This window comes from Ceratotherium simum, chromosome 1 (assembly GCF_057802395.1).
Source record: "Ceratotherium simum simum isolate JZ-2026a chromosome 1, ASM5780239v1, whole genome shotgun sequence".
Lineage (NCBI taxonomy): Eukaryota > Metazoa > Chordata > Mammalia > Perissodactyla > Rhinocerotidae > Ceratotherium > Ceratotherium simum.
Genome location: NC_141900.1, coordinates 105,140,902 through 105,161,623, shown reverse-complemented (window position 1 = coordinate 105,161,623; position 20,722 = coordinate 105,140,902). Strand labels below are relative to the sequence as shown.

General features: G+C 38.1%; 1 protein-coding gene across 13 annotated transcripts in view; it reads left to right on the top strand.

The window, feature by feature from the left end:
* The window catches only part of KMT2C (lysine methyltransferase 2C), a 277,698-nt gene that overhangs the window by 218,454 nt on the left and 38,522 nt on the right, over positions 1-20,722 (top strand). For all 13 annotated transcript variants that reach the window (XM_087433406.1, XM_087433446.1, XM_087433401.1 and 10 more), the window contains 8 exons: positions 6,039-6,171; positions 6,416-6,630; positions 8,320-8,393; positions 9,853-10,035; positions 10,413-12,296; positions 13,333-13,625; positions 14,910-16,729; positions 17,847-17,958. In XM_087433406.1, coding sequence (XP_087289532.1) covers positions 6,039-6,171; positions 6,416-6,630; positions 8,320-8,393; positions 9,853-10,035; positions 10,413-12,296; positions 13,333-13,625; positions 14,910-16,729; positions 17,847-17,958 — 4,714 coding nt within the window. The remainder of the gene's footprint in view (positions 1-6,038; positions 6,172-6,415; positions 6,631-8,319; positions 8,394-9,852; positions 10,036-10,412; positions 12,297-13,332; positions 13,626-14,909; positions 16,730-17,846; positions 17,959-20,722) is intronic.

Sequence of the window (20,722 nt, the reverse complement as noted above, 5' to 3'; positions counted from 1 at the left end):
CAGTCATTTAATGTTATCTTTACTACCAATTTTGTGTATACATCAAAAATTCCATAAGGCACATAATTAAAATATTTTAGTTTCTACTGGTTTAGCCTCTAAACATAAATTTACCTTGATTTTTGCTAGACTAAATGTGTGATTTACATTTGGATAAAACAGACACGTCATCAGTACTTCTTGCCTTAATTATTACCATATGCTTTCTTAATGCTTAAGAATTCTTCAATATTTCTCTTCTCAACATATAAAAAAAGATCTATCTCCATGTTTTCTGAAACTGAAAGTATGTATTTTAGAAATCAAATCAGTTAAAGATGTATTCCTTTATAAAAGGTTTCACAATCATTTAAATCATTTCACTCTGCAGCCTCATTTTTTAAAAAATTAATTAATTTATTTATTTTTTGTGAGGAAGATCAGCCCTGAGCTAACATCCGTGCTAATCCTCGTCTTTTTGCTGAGGAAGACTGGCTCTGAGCTAACATCTATTGCCAATCCTTCTCCTTTTTTTTTCCCCCCCAAAGCCCCAATAGATAGTTGTATGTCATAGTTGCACATCCTTCTAGTTGCTGTATGTGGAACGTGGCCTCAGCATGGCTGGAGAAGTGGTGCGTCAGCGCGCGCCCGGGATCCGAACCCGGGCCACCAGTAGCGGAGCGCGTGCACTTAACCGCTAAGCCACGGGACCGGCCCCTGCAACCTCATTTTTTAATTTATTTTTTAATTTAATTTTATTTTTCTTTCAATTATTGAGATCATAATGGTTTACAACATTGTGTATTTCAGGTGTGCATTATTCTTTACCAATTTCTGTATAGACCGCATTGTGCTCACTACCTGTAGTCTAATTTTTTGTGTGTGGGGGGGAATATTGGCCCTGAGCAAACATCTTTTGCCAACCCTCCTCTTTTTGCTTGAGGAAGATTGTCACTGAGCTAACATCTGTTAGCACCTCTATTTTGTATGTGGGATGCCGCCACAGCATGGGTTGATGAGCCGTATGTAGGTCTGCGCCCAGGATCTGAACCCACGAACCCTGGGCCGCCAAAGCAGAGTGTATAAACTTAACCACTGTGCCAACAGACTGGCCCCCCATAGTCTAATTTTCACCTGTCACCGTACATATGGGCCCCTTTACCCCTTTCGCCCTCCTCCCACCCCCTTCCCCTCGTAACCACAAATTTGTTCTCCTTATCCATGTTTATCTTCCACATAAGTGAAATCATACAGTGTTTGCCTTTCTCTGTCTAGCTTATTTCGCTTAACGTAACAAGGTCCACCCATGTTGTTGCAAATGGCACGATTTTGTCTTTTTATATGGCTGAGTAGTAGTCCATTGTATACATATACCTCATCTTCTTTATCCATTCATCAGTTGACTGGCCCTTGTGTTGCTTCCACATCTTGACTGTTGTGAATAATGCTGTAATGAACATAGGGATGCATAAATCTCTTTGAATTGTTGATTTCAGGTTCTTTGGATAAATACTCAGTAGTGGAATAGCTGGATCGTATGGTATTTTGATTTTTAATTTTTAGAGAAATCTCCATACTGTTTTCCATAGTGGCTGTACCAGTTTGCATTCCCACCAGCAGTGTATGAGGGTTTCCTTTTTTCCACATCTTCTCCAGCACTTTGTTATTTCTTGTCTTGTTAATTATAGCCATTCTAACAGGCGTGAGGTGATATCTCACCATAGTTTTGATTTGCATTTCCCTAATAATTAGTGATGTTGAACATCTTTTCATGTGCCTGTTGGCCATCTATACGTCTTCTTTAGAAAAATGTATGTACATATCCTCTGCCCATTTTTTGAACGGGTTGGTTTTTTTTTTGCTGTTGGATTGTATGAGTGCTTTATATATTTTGGGAATTAACCCCTTGTCAGATATATAATTTGCAAATATTTTCTCCTAGTTGGTGAGTTGTCTTTTCGTTTTGTTCATGGTTTCCTTTGCCACGCAGAAGCTTTTTAGTCTGGTGTAGTCCTATTTGTTTTTTTTTCTTTTGTTTCCTTTGCCTAACTAGACATGGTGTTTGAAAAGATGCTGCGAAGACCAATGTCAGAGTGTATTGACTATATTTTCTTCTAGGAGTTTTTTGGTTTAAAGTCTTACATTCAAGTCCTTAATCCATTTTGAGTTAATTTTTGTATATGGTGTAAGATAGTGGTCTACTTTCATTCTTTTGCATGTTACAGCCTCATTTTTTAGTTTTTTGAGGGGATGGCTTTTTTTTTTGGCCAGATGCTTACATGTAGATGAGTAAGGCTGCCTATCCACAGGAGTTTATAATCCTAGTATTGTAGACTTCCAGGTTTACAGCTCATTTATATTATAGTAGAGCATAATTTAAGTAGAGCCTTAACAGTCACTAAGATTTCAACATTCATGTTTAGAAGAATAATTCTAATTTAAGGATGAATCATGATCATGTCACATATAGAATGACATAGATATTCAAGAATGGCAACTTTAACGTTTTTTGGGGCACAGGAGAAGTAAATGGGCAGTGTTTAAGAAGGTACCACTAGAAAATGCACGTTGGAGCACATAGATTGTATTAGATGGCTATGGAAATAGGGAGTGACACTTGGCCTTTTTTTCTCCCAGCTTCTGAGAGTCATTGAAGACCTCACACTGGTGAAATGACCTGATGAGTTACATGTGTTGCCAAGGTAGCTCTGGTGTCAATACAGTCATGAGTCGCTTGATGATGAGGATACATTTTGGGAAGTGTGTTGTTAGGTGATTTCGTTGTTGTGCGAACATTATAGAGTGTACTTACACAAACCTAGATGTTATAGCCTACTACACACTTAGGCTATACGGTACTCATCTTTTGGGACCGCTGTCGTATATGTGGTCCATCATTGACGGAAACATCGTTATGCAGTGGCATGACTGTATTGGAAATGAATTTGAGACAAGAAGAGTTGTATTAATAAATTTACTCTGGTTGGGACTAAGTGAAAATTTGTGTTCCATGTAAATATATCTGCAATGCTAATGGATATGAAAGACAATGATGTTAGAATAAGTAGGATTGTGCTACTGAATGGATGTAAGGTGTGAGGAAAAAGAGGGAAATAAACTGAATTAGACTGTATATCAGCCATGCTTGCCTAGAGGATAACTCATCATACTGTAAACAAAAAACATGGAGCAAAGGAGACTCTGTTTGTGTGATAGAGCATGATGGAGGCATAATGAATTTAGTTTTAGACCATTTTTAGTTTTTTAGAATGAGACATATGCGTTGTTCTGACTTACAGGCAGTTGCAGTTGTTCAAGGCTATAGATGAAAATTTAGGAATTAGGAGTGTAGTGTACTAATTGAAGTTGTGGGAAGGTGAGATTGCTTAAGAGAGTATACTGCCCGTAGGGTACAGAATCTCACAGAGCTCTTTAATTAAGTGTAGTGAGTTATATGCTTAACTCATCTGATTTATATTAGGTGTGTAATTATATGTTCCTTTTCTTTCTCATTTTTAAGGGTTAGGTGAAAGTGAAAAATCCAGTGAGACACTGAGCGAGAAGTATAGGCTCTTAGACACGATGATCATTGGAGATGGGTCATAAAGTTAAGGAGGATGAGTACTTGAAAGATGTTGTTTCGTTGCACTATAAGATTATTGGTAATCCTCAATAGAGTAACTTCAATAGGAGTGGTAAGGAAAGGTGGCAGAGTGTAATGTGTTGATAATAACACAGAAGGTCAGAAGGCAGAGAAGGGAAATTTCAAGAAGATTGAGATAGAGTAACTTGAAATCACTTTACATGAAAGTTAAGTGAAGTAACTTTTCAATTCTTACCATGATTCATGCCTTGAAAAAGATTATTTTATAAACCAGCATGACCAAGTTGAGTAGGTATAGTAGACTTGTAAGAGAGGGAGAAAAAGAAAAGACCAACACTTTTTTTTTTTTTTTTTTTTGGTGAGGAAGATCAGCCCTGAGCTAACATCCATGCCAATCCTCCTCTTTTTTTTGCTGAGGAAGATTCGCCCTGGGCTAACATCCATGCCAGTCCTCCTCTTTTTGCGGAGGAAGACTGGCCCTGGGCTAACATCTGTGTCCATCTTCCTCCACTTCATGTGGGATTGCCGCCACAGCGTGGCCTGACAGGCCGTGCGTTGGGGCGCACCAGGATCCGAACCCGGGCCGCCAGCAGCGGAGCGCATGCACTTAACCACTATGCCACGGGGCCAGCCCCCCAACTCTTAATTAAAGGAAAAAATGCTTTGAACAAGCTATTGAACTTCCCTGGGTCTTTTTACTTAAATGGAGCTACGTGTAGTAACCCATTTCATGGGGTTGTTGTGAGCATCAGAGTTCATACATGTAAAGCTTTTAGAACAGTGCTTGGCATGTGGTAAAGTGCTTAATAAGTAAATAGCTATTATTATTATGAAAGGTTTTAGTATGGTCATATTATGGTTACAGTACTCTGCTGACGGCTACGGGATGGATCACATTCTCATTACCAGTAAAGAAGCTTTTGTTTATTCTAGTTACATGAAAGACGTTTGATATTTTTCAATAAAATCTCATATTCCTTAATGGAACCTACTGTCGCTGAAGTCGACAATAGAAGTAGCTTTCTACTTGGAGTAAAAGCAGAAATCTTGCTCCTCATTCTAATCCTTGAAGTGAACTTAATGTCCTGAGACACTTGTTGTTGTGGAATCCTGATCCAGTGGACCCTGCTCTGCCATTTAGTAGGATAAGCCCTAACCTGGAGTCAGATGGCTCTAGGAAGTCCTTGAGACAAAATCCTGAAAACCTACCAGCCATCAATCTCCATGTCCTCACGTAGGAATTGGAGCTCTGTGCACTTCAGAGTTGTACCAGTCAGAGGATCTGGTTTAGGTGAGAGGACATTATGCAACGTAAAACATTGTGTGGGCGAGACACTGCTCCTAGGGATTCTTTTTCCTAGCAGTTTGGCAGAGGGATCAGGTTTGGAGTTCTCTACACTTATACCAAGTGTGCCAAGTATTAGCCAACTGCATACTGTGTTTCCTTTTGCATAATTCATTGACGATGTGGATTTCGTAGTGGTGTTCTGAGTGTTAAAACAAGTAACAGAGGCCATGTATTTATTACTTTAGAGTATGTCTCTAAATTGGGAGGGGTTTTTGAAGGTACACAAAAAAGTTTATTTGCTGGGAAGCTGCTCAGCTAAGGACAGTTGGCTTTTGTCCACATGGTTTAGAAGAGTAGAAGATCACAATAGGAATTGGAGTTATGCTTGAGGAGAGTTGTGGGGAAACACAGGGTAGTCTGATTATGGTTTGCCTAGTCACTCTGTAGAAAGAAGATGATCAGGTATTTGAAGCTTGTGAATAAGCTGGAATGAGAGCTAAAATGTATTTGGGGCTAAAACTGCAAGTAGTGAAAATTAGGCCAAAAACAGAATGTATATATTTTTAACAGTAATCATCTAATTGATAATGGTAGATGAAATATTGCTTGTTCGTTCTGAACTGTTTTATAGAAGGTGCCAACTTAAGAATCATAGGTGGTTTTTTGTATTACCAGGAATAAGAGTAAAATATACGGAACACCTATTTGTAAATTTTGAATGAAAAAGAGAAAATATTTGATAAAACTTACTAGCATTTACTGAGATTCTTTTCGTAAAGCTAATATGTAATGAATTGTTACTGCATCCCAGACACTATGCTGATAACTGTACATAGAGTATGTCAGTCACATTACAGAATACCTTCATTTTGTAAAATAGTAATTGGTCCTGCTTCTAACAAGTAGCAGAATTAAGATTGAAGCTCAGGCCTGTCAGACTCCAAAACACATGCTGTTTCCAGTACGCCATGATGAAGTAAACAGAATTATAAAGACCATATTTCAAAATTCTGGAACCAAAAGTTATTCTTTAAGCAATGTTTTACAATATAATATTGAAAAAATAATCATACTTAGGCATTATAAATTTTTATTTAGAAATATTTTAGCTGCTTTTTTGTTATTTATGAAAATATGCAACCTGAATTGTTGTTTTCTTCTTTTAAGATGTGTTTTCACGGATGCCCCTCATGAATGGGCTTATTGGCCCCAGTTCTCATCTCCCACATAATTCTTTGCCTCCTGGAAGTGGGTTGGGAACTTTCTCGGCTGTACCACAATCCCCTTACGCTGATGCCAGGTATTTAAAAGCCTTCACTTTCTATGGAAACTTAAATTACACTAATTTTTGTTATATAAATGTTAATTTGTCTAAGTCATTGTGTATGATATTAGTGCTATGTTGCATGTATTATGATCTTTGCTAAAAATCACCAAACATTTTAGCTAGTTTGTAGTAATAGGTTTTAATGAAATTGTATTTGACCATAGTATTTAGAAAATTAATTTATGTTTACGAAGTAAAGTTGTTTATTATTTGCCAGGGAAAAAAATCCAGCTTTTAATCCAATGGCAAGTGATCCTAACAGCTCTTGGACATCATCAGCTCCCACTGTGGAAGGAGAAAATGATACAATGTCAAATGCCCAGAGAAGTACACTGAAGTGGGAGAAAGAGGAGGCTCTGGGTGAAATGGCAACTGTAGCACCAGTTCTCTACACAAATATCAATTTCCCCAACCTAAAGGAAGAATTCCCTGGTAAGTCATGGGTATATTATTGCTCCTCCTATTATGTTACCAACTTTCTTGCATGTGTCATGACTGTTTTTTTACTACAAGATAGGAGCTTGTGTATCATCACTAATTTTCATCTAGTATGACTATGCATAATTTGAAAACTCCCTAGATATGTAGAAACATCTTGCATTTTCTTAGTCCTAGGCCCTCTACTCATTTGCATATTTCCCAAAATTAATTTTAGTTAATGAAATGACCTGTTTTCCACCTCCTAGCAGTCAATAAATATATGGAAGTCAGTGTTATGTTATGTGTGTAATTCTACAAAAAAGTTCCTAGAACAGAAACTTATCATTTACTCAGAAGTATTAAGTTAGGCTATATCAGACTCAATTCTAAATATCGTTCCCATCGAAACTAACTCGATATTATTTCCCTCTGTCCCCAACTGTCCAGCTTATGTGAAAAAGCAGATGGTACAATGGTACCATTTTTGAAAATTTTGATTAACCAGAGGATGAAACATTTGGATTAATGAAATGTCATTTGTAAAATATTTGTAAGCAAGTGCTGGTTTATTATCTTGAGTTCACGTTGCAAGACAAACCAGGATTGAAAAGGTCATTCAAATTCTGTCTTGTAATAGTTTCTCAGCTCTCAACACATAGCTCTTTTAAATTACTAGAGGGGAACCTAAAAGTTGATTTTCTCATGGATGAACCCTATCTTATAGTACCTTTTTGGGGTCAGCCTCATTATAGAACTTTTTTCATTATGTATAGAAATAAATGCTACCTTATCCAACATAAGGTATCCAACATATAAGGATAAGCCATGTTGGCTTATCCTCAGTGCAGGGATGGCTTAGTGCCTTTAGTGGCTTAGTGCAGGGATGTCTGTTAAAGCAGTATACACGTTCTTCAAGTACTTTTTACCTCACTTTTATTTACTGTTTATAGATGAGTGTATCTGGTATATTAAGTCACTTAGTGTCACTATAAATCGTGCTTGGAGAACTGTGGGTTTTTTTAAAATTAATTTTGTTTAATAATTTTACTATATGATTCTAGAACCTCATAAGATACCATGTTAAGGCTGTTGGTCTGTCAATTGATTTCCATTTTCAATGGCTTTTTTGAAGCTAGCTAGCTTTTTTAATATGGACTAAATTGTTTCTGCATTTATCACTAGCTGTTGATCTTACTCAAGCTTCGTTTTGTATACTGTCCTGACATTGTGAATTTCATAGAAATGGCTTAAAATCATTACTTTTCCGTGTCTTTGTTGTGCACAATGCTGGTGAGATACTTATTTATAATTATGATTACTTTCTTTTGGTCAAATTGATAGACTTCTCTCGAGTATAGATGTTTTACAAAACTTGTAGCTTTGCTTCTGATAGCATCTTACATGGTCGAGGGAATTTGTTATTTGGGCTTAAATTTGTCTTGGCTCCTTAGCCCATTTGATGTAAAAACTTCCCAACTCTGCAAGTGAGATTGTTGATAAGGCTGCACTTCATTCAGCAAATATTTGTTTGGCATACTGTGTGCCAGGAACTTTGTACTGTACAAAAGCTTAATACAAGACTACTCATTTACGAAAACATGACCAGAATAAGTTTAATAGTCAGCAGTTCATCAGCCTTTTTATTAGGACACGTCACTGCCATGGCTCTGTCAATGTGTATACTATGTTCTTTTGTTGCAGACTGGACTACTAGAGTGAAGCAAATTGCTAAGTTGTGGAGAAAAGCAAGCTCACAGGAAAGAGCACCATATGTGGTATTTTAAAAAAACTCCTGCGTCTTCTGTCTTAAACACAAAACCTGAACCTTATTTCTATTATCTTAGGTTAATAAAAAGATTTTCTGTTGCAGAGAACTATGTTAATACTTGTACAACTAATAAACAGCTTTGTTTATATAGTGATTTCCTACCTCATAATGTCTTCATATAGCATGTGACATTTTTATAAACTAGTAAGAGAACCAGGATACTGAAGATTGAAATCAGTTATTTTAGGAGTATGTTTAATTCATTTCACTTTAAAATTGTTTTATCTCTTTGAAAGAGTACTAAATTTTGAGGCTGCATTAGTGTGCCTCACGTTAAGCCTTTGTTCCACGTTAAGCTCTTTTTGTATTAGGTTTAGTTAGATAATCTTCGTATATCTTGAAAGAGACGTATCTAAACACCTGTAAGGAGCTTTTGAAACGTGAACTTTATGAGGAATTATTAGAGTATTTTATAAGATTCATAGTTGAGATGGTGAATTGTTTTCTCCCAAAGAGCCAAAATTGTCAGCTGGATCCAAATACTTGCTTTCATTTTAAAGCATAGTAAATCTACATTATTGTTTTGAAACAATATATACAGTTCTTTTCCAATTTGATTGTCAACACATATTGTCGGTGATAATGATTGCTTGGATAAAACAAAAGGGTTTTTTTGATGTGTTGATAATGGCTTGTTTTGTTTTACCCTGACTATAATAAGGTAATGGCAGGATATTTTTAGTATTTCTCAATGATTTCCTTAGATGTTAAGCTTCAAATTCCAGATTTTAGATTTGGAGGATTGATTTGATATTTTCCTTTTCTGTAAATTGAGATAATTTTTCATTTTTGAAGGGTCTTAAGAAAATTAGGATTGACAATACTAGATTATACTGGGTTCTCTAGCCTGATTCAAATAGAGAGGTGGAAGCATGTCCTCAACTGAGGTAACATGCATTATAAAAGGGAGAAGTTAAGGGCCGGCCCCGTGGCTTAGCGGTTAAGTACGCACACTCCGCTACTGGCGGCCGGGTTTTGGATCCCGGGTGTGCACCGACGCACCCCTTCTCTGGCCATGCTGAGGCGGTGTCCCACATACAGCAACAAAAGCATGTGCAACTATGACATACAAATATCTATTGGGGCTTTGGGGAGAAAAAGGAGGAGGATTGGCAATAGATGTTAGCTCAGAGCCGGTCTTCCTCAGCAAAAAGAGGAGGATTGGCATGGATGTTAGCTCAGGGCTGATCTTCCTCACAAAAAAAAAGGGGGGGGGGGAGAAGATGAGGTAGTGTCCACATGTTTTCACACACGAGGCTGTAAGTTCTAAAGGATAGTAGTTCAAGTATTTTCAACTATTGAACCTGACTTTTTCTTACTTTTATATTGTAAAGTTCACCATAGTTTTATTTCTTAAAACATGTTAAAATATACTGGGAAATAATTTTCTTCTCCTTTTTTCAAAGCAAAAAGCCAGAGATAACAGAGCTGCTTTACGTATTAATAAAGTACAGATGTCAAATGATTCCATGAAAAGGCAGCAACAACAAGACAGCATCGATCCCAGCTCTCGTATTGATTCAGATCTTTTTAAAGATCCATTAAAGCAAAGAGAATCGGAACATGAACAGGAATGGAAATTTAGACAGGTATTTTTTTTTTTAATAATCTGCTTTTTTAAATTGCGTTTTTGCTTTTTGAGAAGAGGGCTATTTGTCATTTCAGAATATAGTTCTTATTAGAATATAAAAATTTGATTAAAAAGAGACTTTTTTTCTCAGTAAAATATATTTAAGTTGATTTGGGAAGTTTATTGAAATATTGTAAACAATATACTGCCTGAGGCATAAATGGGGTATACTATGATGAATAATAATCTCTCCTCTTCAGGGATTTGTAATCTAATATGGGAGCACCTTGGTAGCTGATAACATCAAACAAATTAATTTTCTGTTGCTTTTTTACCCCCATGACAGTTCTATTTTTGCTTAACTGTATGATTGCTTTTTCTTTCCTATTTCAACAGCAAATGCGTCAGAAAAGTAAGCAGCAAGCTAAAATTGAAGCCACACAGAAACTTGAACAGGTTAAGAATGAGCAGCAGCAGCAGCAGCAGCAGCAATTTGCTTCTCAACCTCTCCTGGCACAGTCTGGCTCAGATACACCAAGTAGCGGGATACAGAGCCCCTTGACCCCTCAGCCTGGCAATGGAAATATGTCTCCTGCACAGTCATTCCATAAAGATCTGTTTACAAAGCAACTACCCAGCACCCCTACTTCTGCATCTTCAGATGATGTGTTTGTAAAACCACAGGCTCCACCCCCTCCTCCAGCCCCATCCCGGATTTCCATTCAGGAGAGTCTGTCGCAGTCTCAGACTTCTCAGCCGCCTTCACCACAGATGTTTTCACCTGGGTCTTCTAACTCCCGCCCACCATCTCCAGTGGATCCGTATGCGAAAATGGTTGGTACCCCAAGACCACCTCCTGCGGGGCATAGTTTTTCCAGAAGAAATTCTGCTGCACTAGTGGAAAACTGTGCACCTTTATCATCAGTATCTAGGCCCACTCAAGTGAGTGAGACAACAGCAAATAGGCCATCCCCAGTCAGAGATTTATGTTCTTCCTCCACAACAAATAGTGACCCCTATGCAAAGCCTCCAGACACACCTAGGCCTGTGATGCCAGAACAATTTCCCAAACCCTTGGGCCTACCCCGGTCTCCTGTAGTTTCGGAACAAACTGCAAAAGGTCCTCTAGCAGCTGGAACCAGTGATCACTTTACAAAACCATCTCCTAGGGCAGATATGTTTCAAAGACAACGGATACCTGACCCATATGCACGACCCTTGTTGACACCTGCACCTCTTGATAGTGGTCCTGGACCTTTTAAGACTCCAATGCAGCCCCCTCCATCCTCCCAGGATCCTTATGGATCAGTGTCACAGGCACCAAGGCGATTGTCTGTTGACCCTTATGAAAGGCCTGCTTTGACTCCAAGACCTGTAGATAACTTTTCTCATAACCAGTCAAGTGATGCATACAGTCAGCCTCCCCTAACCCCACATCCAGCAATGAATGAATCTTTTGCCCATCCTTCAAGGGCTTTTTCCCAGCCTGGAACCATATCAAGGCCAGCATCTCAGGACCCGTATTCCCAGCCCCCAGGAACTCCACGACCTGTTGTAGATTCTTATTCCCAACCCTCGGGAACATCTCGCTCCAATCCAGACCCTTATTCTCAACCTCCTGGAACTCCCCGGCCCACCACGATTGATCCTTATAGTCAGCAGCCACCAACCCCAAGGCCATCTACACAAGCAGACTTGTTCATTACATCTGCAACTAATCAGAAACATTCTGATCCGTATGCTCATCCTCCTGGAACACCAAGACCTGGAATTTCTGTTCCTTACTCTCAGCCACCAGCAACACCCAGGCCAGGGATTTCAGAGAGTTTTACTAGGTCCTCAGTGACAAGACCAGTCCTCATGCCACATCAAGATCCTTTCCTGCAGGCAGCACAAAATCGAGGAGCAGCTTTACCTGGCTCATTGATAAGACCACCTGATGCATGTTCCCAAACACCTAGGCCACCTGGACCTGGTCTTTCAGACACATTTAGCCGCGTTTCCCCGTCTGCTACTTGTGATGCTTATGATCAGCCTCCAATGATTCCAAGATCTCAGTCTGACTCTTTTGGAACAAGTCAAGTCGCTCATGATGTTGCTGATCAGCCAAGGCCCGGATCAGAGGGGAACTTTAGCGCACCTTCAGACTCTCCAATGAATTCTCAAAGCCAACAGTTTTCTAGTGTCGCCCAACATCCTGGACCTGTACCAACTTCAGGGGTCACTGATACACAGAATACTGTAAATATATCTCAAGCAGATACAGAGAAATTGAGACAGGTAAACACGTTGTATGTTCTCAGATATTTTAAATGTATTATTTGAGAAAGCTATTTATTTCATGAAACTGAGTACTTTCTACATCCATGTTAAAGTTTATCTTTTTATTCTGTAGAATTTGTCATACTATAAAGAAGGAAAATGAAATTGATAAAATTAACACCAATTGAGGGGCTGGCCCCGTGGCGTAACAGTTGAGTGCGCGCGCTCCGCTGCTGGCGGCCCGGGTTCGGATCCCAGGCGCGCACCAATGCACCGCTTCTCCGGCCATGCTGTGGCAGTGTCCCACATAAAGTGGAGGAAGATGGGCACGGATGTTAGCTCAGGGCCAGTCTTCCTCAGCAAAAAGAGGAAGATTGGCATGGATGTTAGCTCAGGGCTGATCTTCCTCACAAAAAAAAATAAAATATAAATTAAAAAAAAATTAACACCAATTGAAATGAATTTATTCTGTACCTAATTTCAATCTTCATGAGTTTGTAGGGGAATTCTTAAATATGAAAGCTTTCAGTTTTGTGATTATCATCTGGCAATTTATTCTTTTATGTCTTTCTTTATATTCTTTTGTATTTTTTTATATATCTTTCTTTATATCTATTCTTTATATCTTCAATTTATTTTTTATAACCTATTGAATAGTTAAGTGCAACTAGTGTTTTATCAAACTTTGAAACATTAAGATTTGTTTTTTTTTTCTTGAGGAAGATTGGTCCTGAGCTAACATCTCTCGCCAATCTTCCTCTTTTTGTTTGAGGAAGATTCATCCTGAGCTAACATCTGTTGTCACTCTTCCTCTATTTTGTATGTGGGCCGCTGCCACAGCATGGCCACTGATGAGTGGTGTAGGTCTGTTCCTGGGAACCAAACCCGGGCCACCAAAGCAGGGTGTGCCAAACTTAACCACTAGGCCACTGGGGCTGGCCCCTGAAACATCAGGATATTTTAAACATTACCATAGGCACATACTGGAAGCATTAGGATTCAGAAAGCCATTAGTTTTCAGGAATCCCAGTGATTTTTGTTTCTTTCCGTTCAGCGGCAGAAGTTACGTGAAATCATTCTCCAGCAGCAACAGCAGAAAAAGATGGCAGGTCGGCAGGAGAAAGGATCACAGGATCCAGCTGCAGTGCCTCATCCAGGGCCCCTGCAACACTGGCAGCCGGAGAGTATCAGCCAGGCTTTTACTAGGCCTCCACCCCCCTATCCTGGGAGTATCAGGTCGCCTGTTGTCCCTCCTCTAGGACCTAGATATGCTGTTTTCCCAAAAGATCCACGTGGACCCTATCCTCCTGATGTTACTGGTATGGGGATGAGACCTCATGGATTTAGGTAATGCTTTTAATTTCAAGCCAGATTTAAATTGTTGTTAGAAGAAGGGAATAGGCAAATGAAGCTACTCTTAATCAAGAAGTTGTTACTGCTTTTTACTTATTGTTCCCTTTGAGACATAATCAGTGTTATTTTCCGCTAATGAGAGGTCATGGATTTGTTTTTTCCTCTAAGAACTCTAAAAATATTCCCTTTGTTAGTAAGTATTGACTGTATTAGCATTACATTACAGCCACAATGATGTCGTTTGTCATACCAGCCACATCTCTGACATGTAACTACCACATTCAGTCAAAGCCTCCTGTGACGTGATGAGTGAGAATTGTCCTCTCCCCAAATTTTCGATTTTAATTTACGTTGTAAATATTTGTGGAGGTTTCCAAATGGAAAGGTGGTTTTCTTTTAGGAACTTTTGGTGATGTGGTAGGTTTGTAAAGTTAGTGGTTTCCGTTTTTGAAGTGGCTATAGAAAGGTCAAGGCCAAATGTATGCTTAGTTATTGTAATAAGGAAATAGTTCTCTATGATGTTTTTAGTTTTCTCAGATATATTTTTTTAGTCTAATACCTACCTCCATTTTACAGTCTTACCCTTGTTTTCCTCTTATCTTCCTCCTTAGTTATTTATGCCTGTTGTTGTTTTATATTTATTTGTAAATTAATTCTTTTTAAAATAAGGTACAATATAAATAATAAAATAGTCCTATAATTTATTCCTTTACTAAATCTTAACAGATGATGCCTATCATTTTTTACCTCTTACTACCTCCTGTCCTCATTACTTTCAAGCAAATAGGTTGGTCCACCCAGTCGTCATGCCTGTGTCTTTGTCTTCTCGTGTACTGCAGAGGCCTGTCAGTCTCTCTGGGACAGTTAGACCTCCTACCTTAATTCAAGCATCCCCCCAAATCAGCTTCCTCCATAAAGCCCTGCTAAATATAGAAGAAAGAAATGGACTGTTATTCAACTCCAATAGTATTATGCTTATTTCTAAATAATTGCTTCCATCTGCTTGGTGGCTCTTCCTTTGTCTCTGTGTATGTTATCTGTTAGATCATATGTCTTTAGAGCTCAGACATGGTGTTCACTATAGGGTACTTAGCAAAAATTTAGTTGCATATTGATACTTTATAAATGCTTTCTAATGGTGATAATTTTGTTTTTGCTAAGTCATTGTATTTGGCAAAATTAATTTTTTATATGTTTAATCTCAAACTTTTCCTTTTTTTCAACCTAACTCTAAATTCAACAAAATAATATTAACTATTTGCTTTTTTTTTCTTTTAGATTTGGATTTCCAGGAGGTAGTCATGGTACTCTGTCAGGTCAAGAACGCTTCCTTGTGCCTCCTCAACAAATACAAGGATCTGGAGTTCCTCCACAGCTGAGAAGATCAATATCTGTAGATATGCCCACGCCTTTAAATAACTCACAAATGAGTAATCCAGTTGGACTCCCTCAGCATTTTTCACCACAGAGTCTGCCAGTTCAGCAGCATAACATACTGGGCCAAGCATTTATAGAGTTGAGGCATAGGGCCCCTGATGGAAGGCCACGGCTGCCCTTCAGTGCTTCTCCTGGCAACGTTATGGAGGCACCTTCTCATCCAAGACATGGAAACTTCGTTCCTCGGCCAGACTTTCCAGGCCCTAGACACACAGACCCCATGAGACGCCCTTCCCAAGGTCTACCTAATCCGCTACCTGTGCATCCAAATTTGGAACAAGTGCCACCATCTCAGCAAGAGCAAGGTCATCCTGTCCGTTCATCTTCTATGGTCATGAGGTCTTTGAGTCATCCCTTAGGTGGTGAATTTTCAGAGGCCACTTTGTCAACATCCACACCAGCTGAAACAACATCTGATAATTTACAGATAACCACCCAGTCTTCTGATGGTCTCGAAGAAAAACTTGATTCTGATGACCCATCTGTAAAAGAACTAGATGTTAAAGACCTTGAAGGAGTTGAAGTCAAAGACTTGGATGACGAAGATCTTGAAAATTTAAATCTAGATACAGAGGATGGCAAGGGAGATGAATTGGATACTTTAGGTAACTTGGAAACTAATGATCCCAATCTGGATGACCTTTTAAGGTCAGGAGAATTTGATATCATTGCATATACAGATCCAGAACTTGACCTAGGGGATAAGAAAAGTATGTTTAATGAGGAACTAGATCTTAATGTTCCACTTGATGATAAGTTAGATAATCAGTGTGTATCTACTGAACCAAAAAAAAAGGAGCAAGAAGACAAAGCTGTGGTTCCTTCTGATAAACACTCTCCTTGGAAAAAATCCGCTGGTACCAGTGAGATAAAAACAGAAGTACTGTCTCCAAATTCTAAAGGGGAAACCAAATGTGAAAGTGAGAAAAGTGATGAGGGTAAGGATAATGTTGACACCCCCTGCTCACAGGCGTCTGCTCACACAGATGTAAATGATGGAGAAAAGCCTTCATTGCAGTCTTGTGATACAGATCTACTTGAGACAAGAACTAATCGAGAAACTGCTGGCTCTGACACAAATGGTGTTTGTGGACCCACTGAACTGCCTGCTGAAGATGTAATAAATTCTTGTGGCATCAGTGGATCAACTCCAGTTCTCTCAAGTTTACTTGCTAATGAAAAACCTGATAATTCAGACATTAGGCCATTGGGGTCTCCACCACCATCTTTGCCAGCCTCACCATCCAGTCGTGTGTCAAATTTGCCTCCTCCTTTAATGACACCACCTGGTCATGTTTTGGATAATACCATGAATTCTAACATGACAGCAGTCTCTAGGGTAAATCATACTTTTCCTCAGGGTGTGCAGGTAAATCCTGGATTCATTCAGGGTCAGTCAACGGTTAATCACAGTTTTGGGACAGGAAAACCTACAAATCAAACTGTGCCTCTAACCAGTCAGTCTGGCACCATGTCTGGACCCCAGCAGCTAATGATTCCTCAAACATTAGCCCATCAGAACAGAGAGAGGCCCCTCCTTCTAGAAGAACAGCCTCTACTTCTGCAGGATCTTTTGGATCAAGAGAGGCAAGAACAACAGCAGCAGAGACAGATGCAAGCCATGATTCGTCAGCGGTCAGAGCCGTTCTTTCCCAATATCGGTAGGAATTCCCTTGAGTTTCAATAATAATTACTGTGGGCATTAGGGTGGTATGCGGTAGGGTTATAAGATTTCAGTATTAAAATTACCAGTGGACTAGAGCACTGAGGGTCATATTTCTGTTCCTCCTTCGGCTTTAAAATGAAAAACAGAGTTTTAGATTCCTTCCAGGCAAATCAAGAGGTTCAAAGCTCAAGTTTCAGACTTTCTGAATTCTGTTACTTCTGGTATCATTTAATAGAAACAAGAGTCTTCTTTTTAATTCCTTCCTTTTAACCATTACTACTATGTATTTTCAGAGTCATTGAATGGTGAATTTAAAGAAATTCTGTTAGAAGTAAACTTTTTACTGTCCTTTTGTGTATGATAAATGCTTGGCAGTTTTTTGTCATATAAAGCTCTTTAACTTATTTCCAATAGCTTACTAATTTGGAAAAACAAAAACCACCAAACAGCAATGTGGTAAAAATACCTGAGCGCCCCTAAGAGCAAGAATTAGCAATCAGAGGACACATGTCTAAGGAATGCTTTCGTCTGAACAATAAAGTTGACATTCTGTTCCATATACGTTACCAATTTCATCATATTGGCCCATTTCTTTTTCATTTATATGCCAAGATGCCTTTTCTCGGTAGCCTATCCTTATTGCAAGAATATACCCTCGAGAAAGTGATATATTTTTCTCTTAAAGAGTGATAACTAATTTAGTGGCATTCCTTAGTTTTGGAAATAATTGCAAATTCTCATTCATGGTTTTACATTACTAAAGAAGCAATTCTGATTAGCATTGTAAACGTTTGGATGAAAAGGAATGGCATTGCTTTAGATTGCTATAATCTCTCTTAAATTTGACAAGCTTCTTGTTTTGATTCTTGCAGGACTAAGGTGTTAAAGCATACTTCAATTATGGATCACTGCGATAGGATTAAATTCAGGATAAGGTTCTTACCATCTCATAGTTCCTTACCTAGGATAGAAACCTATAATAGTGATTATTAATTAATAAGGAATTAAGAGTCTATGAATTATATAATGTTTGTGATAGTTACATTTCCTTTTACTGTAACTTGAACCAAGTACTATGAAATAAGTAACTTTAAAATATATTTTTTCTTTAGATTTTGATGCAATTACAGATCCTATAATGAAAGCCAAAATGGTGGCCCTTAAAGGCATAAATAAAGTAATGGCACAAAACAATATGGGCATGCCACCAATGGTTATGAACAGGTAGGTGAAGATGTTTCTCATTCTTACTGTACATCAAGAAGTGCACGAAATTATTGCTAGTTCCTAGAAAGGGCATTTAGTAACTCAAAAACCTATATTCTAGGAATGAACAATAAATACTTAAATTGGTTGTGATGTCAGCTGGATAGAATCAAATGTAAAATATATACCAATGTAAGGATTTAATTTCCATTAGTTTCAGGGTAAACATAATAAAACATTAGAAGGTTTGGAAGATTGACTTGATTAAATCAGGAATCCAGAGTATTTAAGTGTACGTTCGTTTAAATACCTTTAGAATAGTTAATGCTAACTAAAAGCTGCTTAGGACGGAGATCTTTCATCCTCAATAGACGAAGATGAGAAGATAAGCAGGAAAATAAAAATTAAACTGTTCTGTATCAAGAAAAGAAGATGGTTTATTTAAGCTTGTGAATCATCTTTTTCCATCAAAGGAACAATGCAGAGAAAAAAGTGGGACATTTCAGTGAAGATACTGAGTATTAAGGCAACTGTGAATTCAGCTCTAAAATAAAATGTCCCCAAACTGAATTTGAATCAGAAAAAAGTCGTTTGGAGTAGATAAGAGGACATTTGAAAGTTAGCAGTTAGAGAATTCGTAAGCTTTTTCACTGTTAGCAGAAAAATGGAAATTATGCATGAAAGAAGACTATAAGAGTTGTGTTTGACTATCTGAACTTCTGAAATTAGAGTATTTATGCCCTGTAAAGCGTATTAAATAACCACAGGATTATGGTCATTCAGAATTATGTGGTAGTTTCAAAAGAAAAACACAGGTTCATTTACTCAATCGCATACCTACTGAATCAGAATATCTGGAGATGGTGCTTGTGTGTCTGTATTTTTGGCGAGTACCATGAATGCTTCTTATGTGTACTGCTGTTTGAGAACCTCTTGTCAATAGGGTAGGCATAAAGCCTCAATTTAGCCTAATTATCTTGTTGAAAAACTTTTTTTATAAGAAGGAATGTGAGTGATTATAGAATTGAATATAAAATCTACATGAATTTAAGATAAACATGAGGGCAGGCCCCGTGGCTTAGCGGTTAAGTGCGCGCGCACCGCTGCTGGCGGCCTGGGTTCGGATCCCGGGCGTGCACCGACGCACCGCTTCTCCGGCCGTACTGAGGCTGCGTCCCACACACAGCAACTAGAAGGATGTGCAACTATGACATACAACTATCTACTGGAGCTTTGGGGGGAAAATAAATAAATAAATAAAATTATTTAAAAAAAAAGATAAACATGATACTTCAGCTAAATTGGGAATCCATAAAGGTATAGCTCTTTTCAGTTGTTTAGATACTTTGGAAATGGTTAAGGAGCATTGTTGCGATCAAAGGAGAGAACAGTAGTTTCTAACGATTTTCATTTTTGAACAGCATCTGTTAACACTATTTCTCTATCATAAGGGTTCTTAACTTTTTTTATGTTATGAACCTTTTTGACATTCCAGTGAAGCCTTTGAATTCCTTCTCACAACATTTTGTGTGCAAAACCAAAACTATAGTATTACAAAGCAAATCAATTATATTTGAAATATAATTATTTAAATTTTAAAATTGTGGTCTATGTGCTTCTTAATGCATTTAACAAATTTAGCAGTAGGTTTAAATTTGAAAGTAATGATGAAGTGACCTATTGGTATGTGCTACAACTTTTGTTATGAAAATAATGTGAGTCTATCAGTGACAAAGTCATGGCACTGCCAATAATATTGAAGTTTGTTGCCTATAGTCAAAATAGAAGGAAATGCTGAATTTCTTTTAGCACTTAGTTTAAAATATGGGCCTCAGAATTAGAAACCCTGCTCTTTCAGCACCGTACCTCTACCAGTTAGAGAACAGTGATATCTTAGTCACCTAAGCTCATTGTTTGCTGTTTTACTGAGCGCTTTGCAGAAGTGGAAGTGATGGTCCCTCCTTAAAGTAGTGTGTTATGTTCAATGGGGATGATAGATGTGAATGATATTCAGATTAAGAGCTCATTCCAGACCAGGGCTGTATGAGGGCGGGGGGATAGATGAATCAAAAACCTGAGTAAAAAAATTAAAAGGCATATGTTCTAAATTCTAATAGTATGTAAATACTAGTATACAATATTTGATATATAATTTGGAAGTTGTGCTGTGTGTATATCTTATTATGTTGAAGCATTTGGTAACTCTAGAGGAAGTGTTTTCATTAAAGAAGTAATGTTTCTGTGAAGTTTTTATAGCTTTAATTAGAATAAGGAACATTTTGCTAAATATTTTTAACCATATAGACTTTTTCTTGGTCAGAGACCAATTTTGATTTGCTTTAACATTAGATATAGAAATGTACAAAAATGTATGAAACTTCTTAATTGAGATACATCTTTTGTTTTAGAACACAAAATATCTAGGCTACCAATTTTTTGTTTATTTATTTTTTTGGTGAGGAAGATTGTCCCTGAGCTAACATCTGTGCCAGTCTTCCTCTATTTTGTATGTGGGATGCTGCCACAGCATGGGTTGATGAGCGATGTGTAGGTCTGCACCTGGGATCCAAACCCACAAACCCCAGGCCGATGAAGCAGAGTGCACGAACTTAACCACTGCGCCACCGGGCCAGCCCATCTGCCAATTATTTTTAAGTAAAGATTGGAACAAGAAATAATTTTCTTAGAATTTATTTAGTAAAACTGTGTCTTCACTATATTTTTTAATCCAAAAGACTTGAATTTATTTTAAGGTGTACTCAGGCATTTAGCAGAGGGTAAA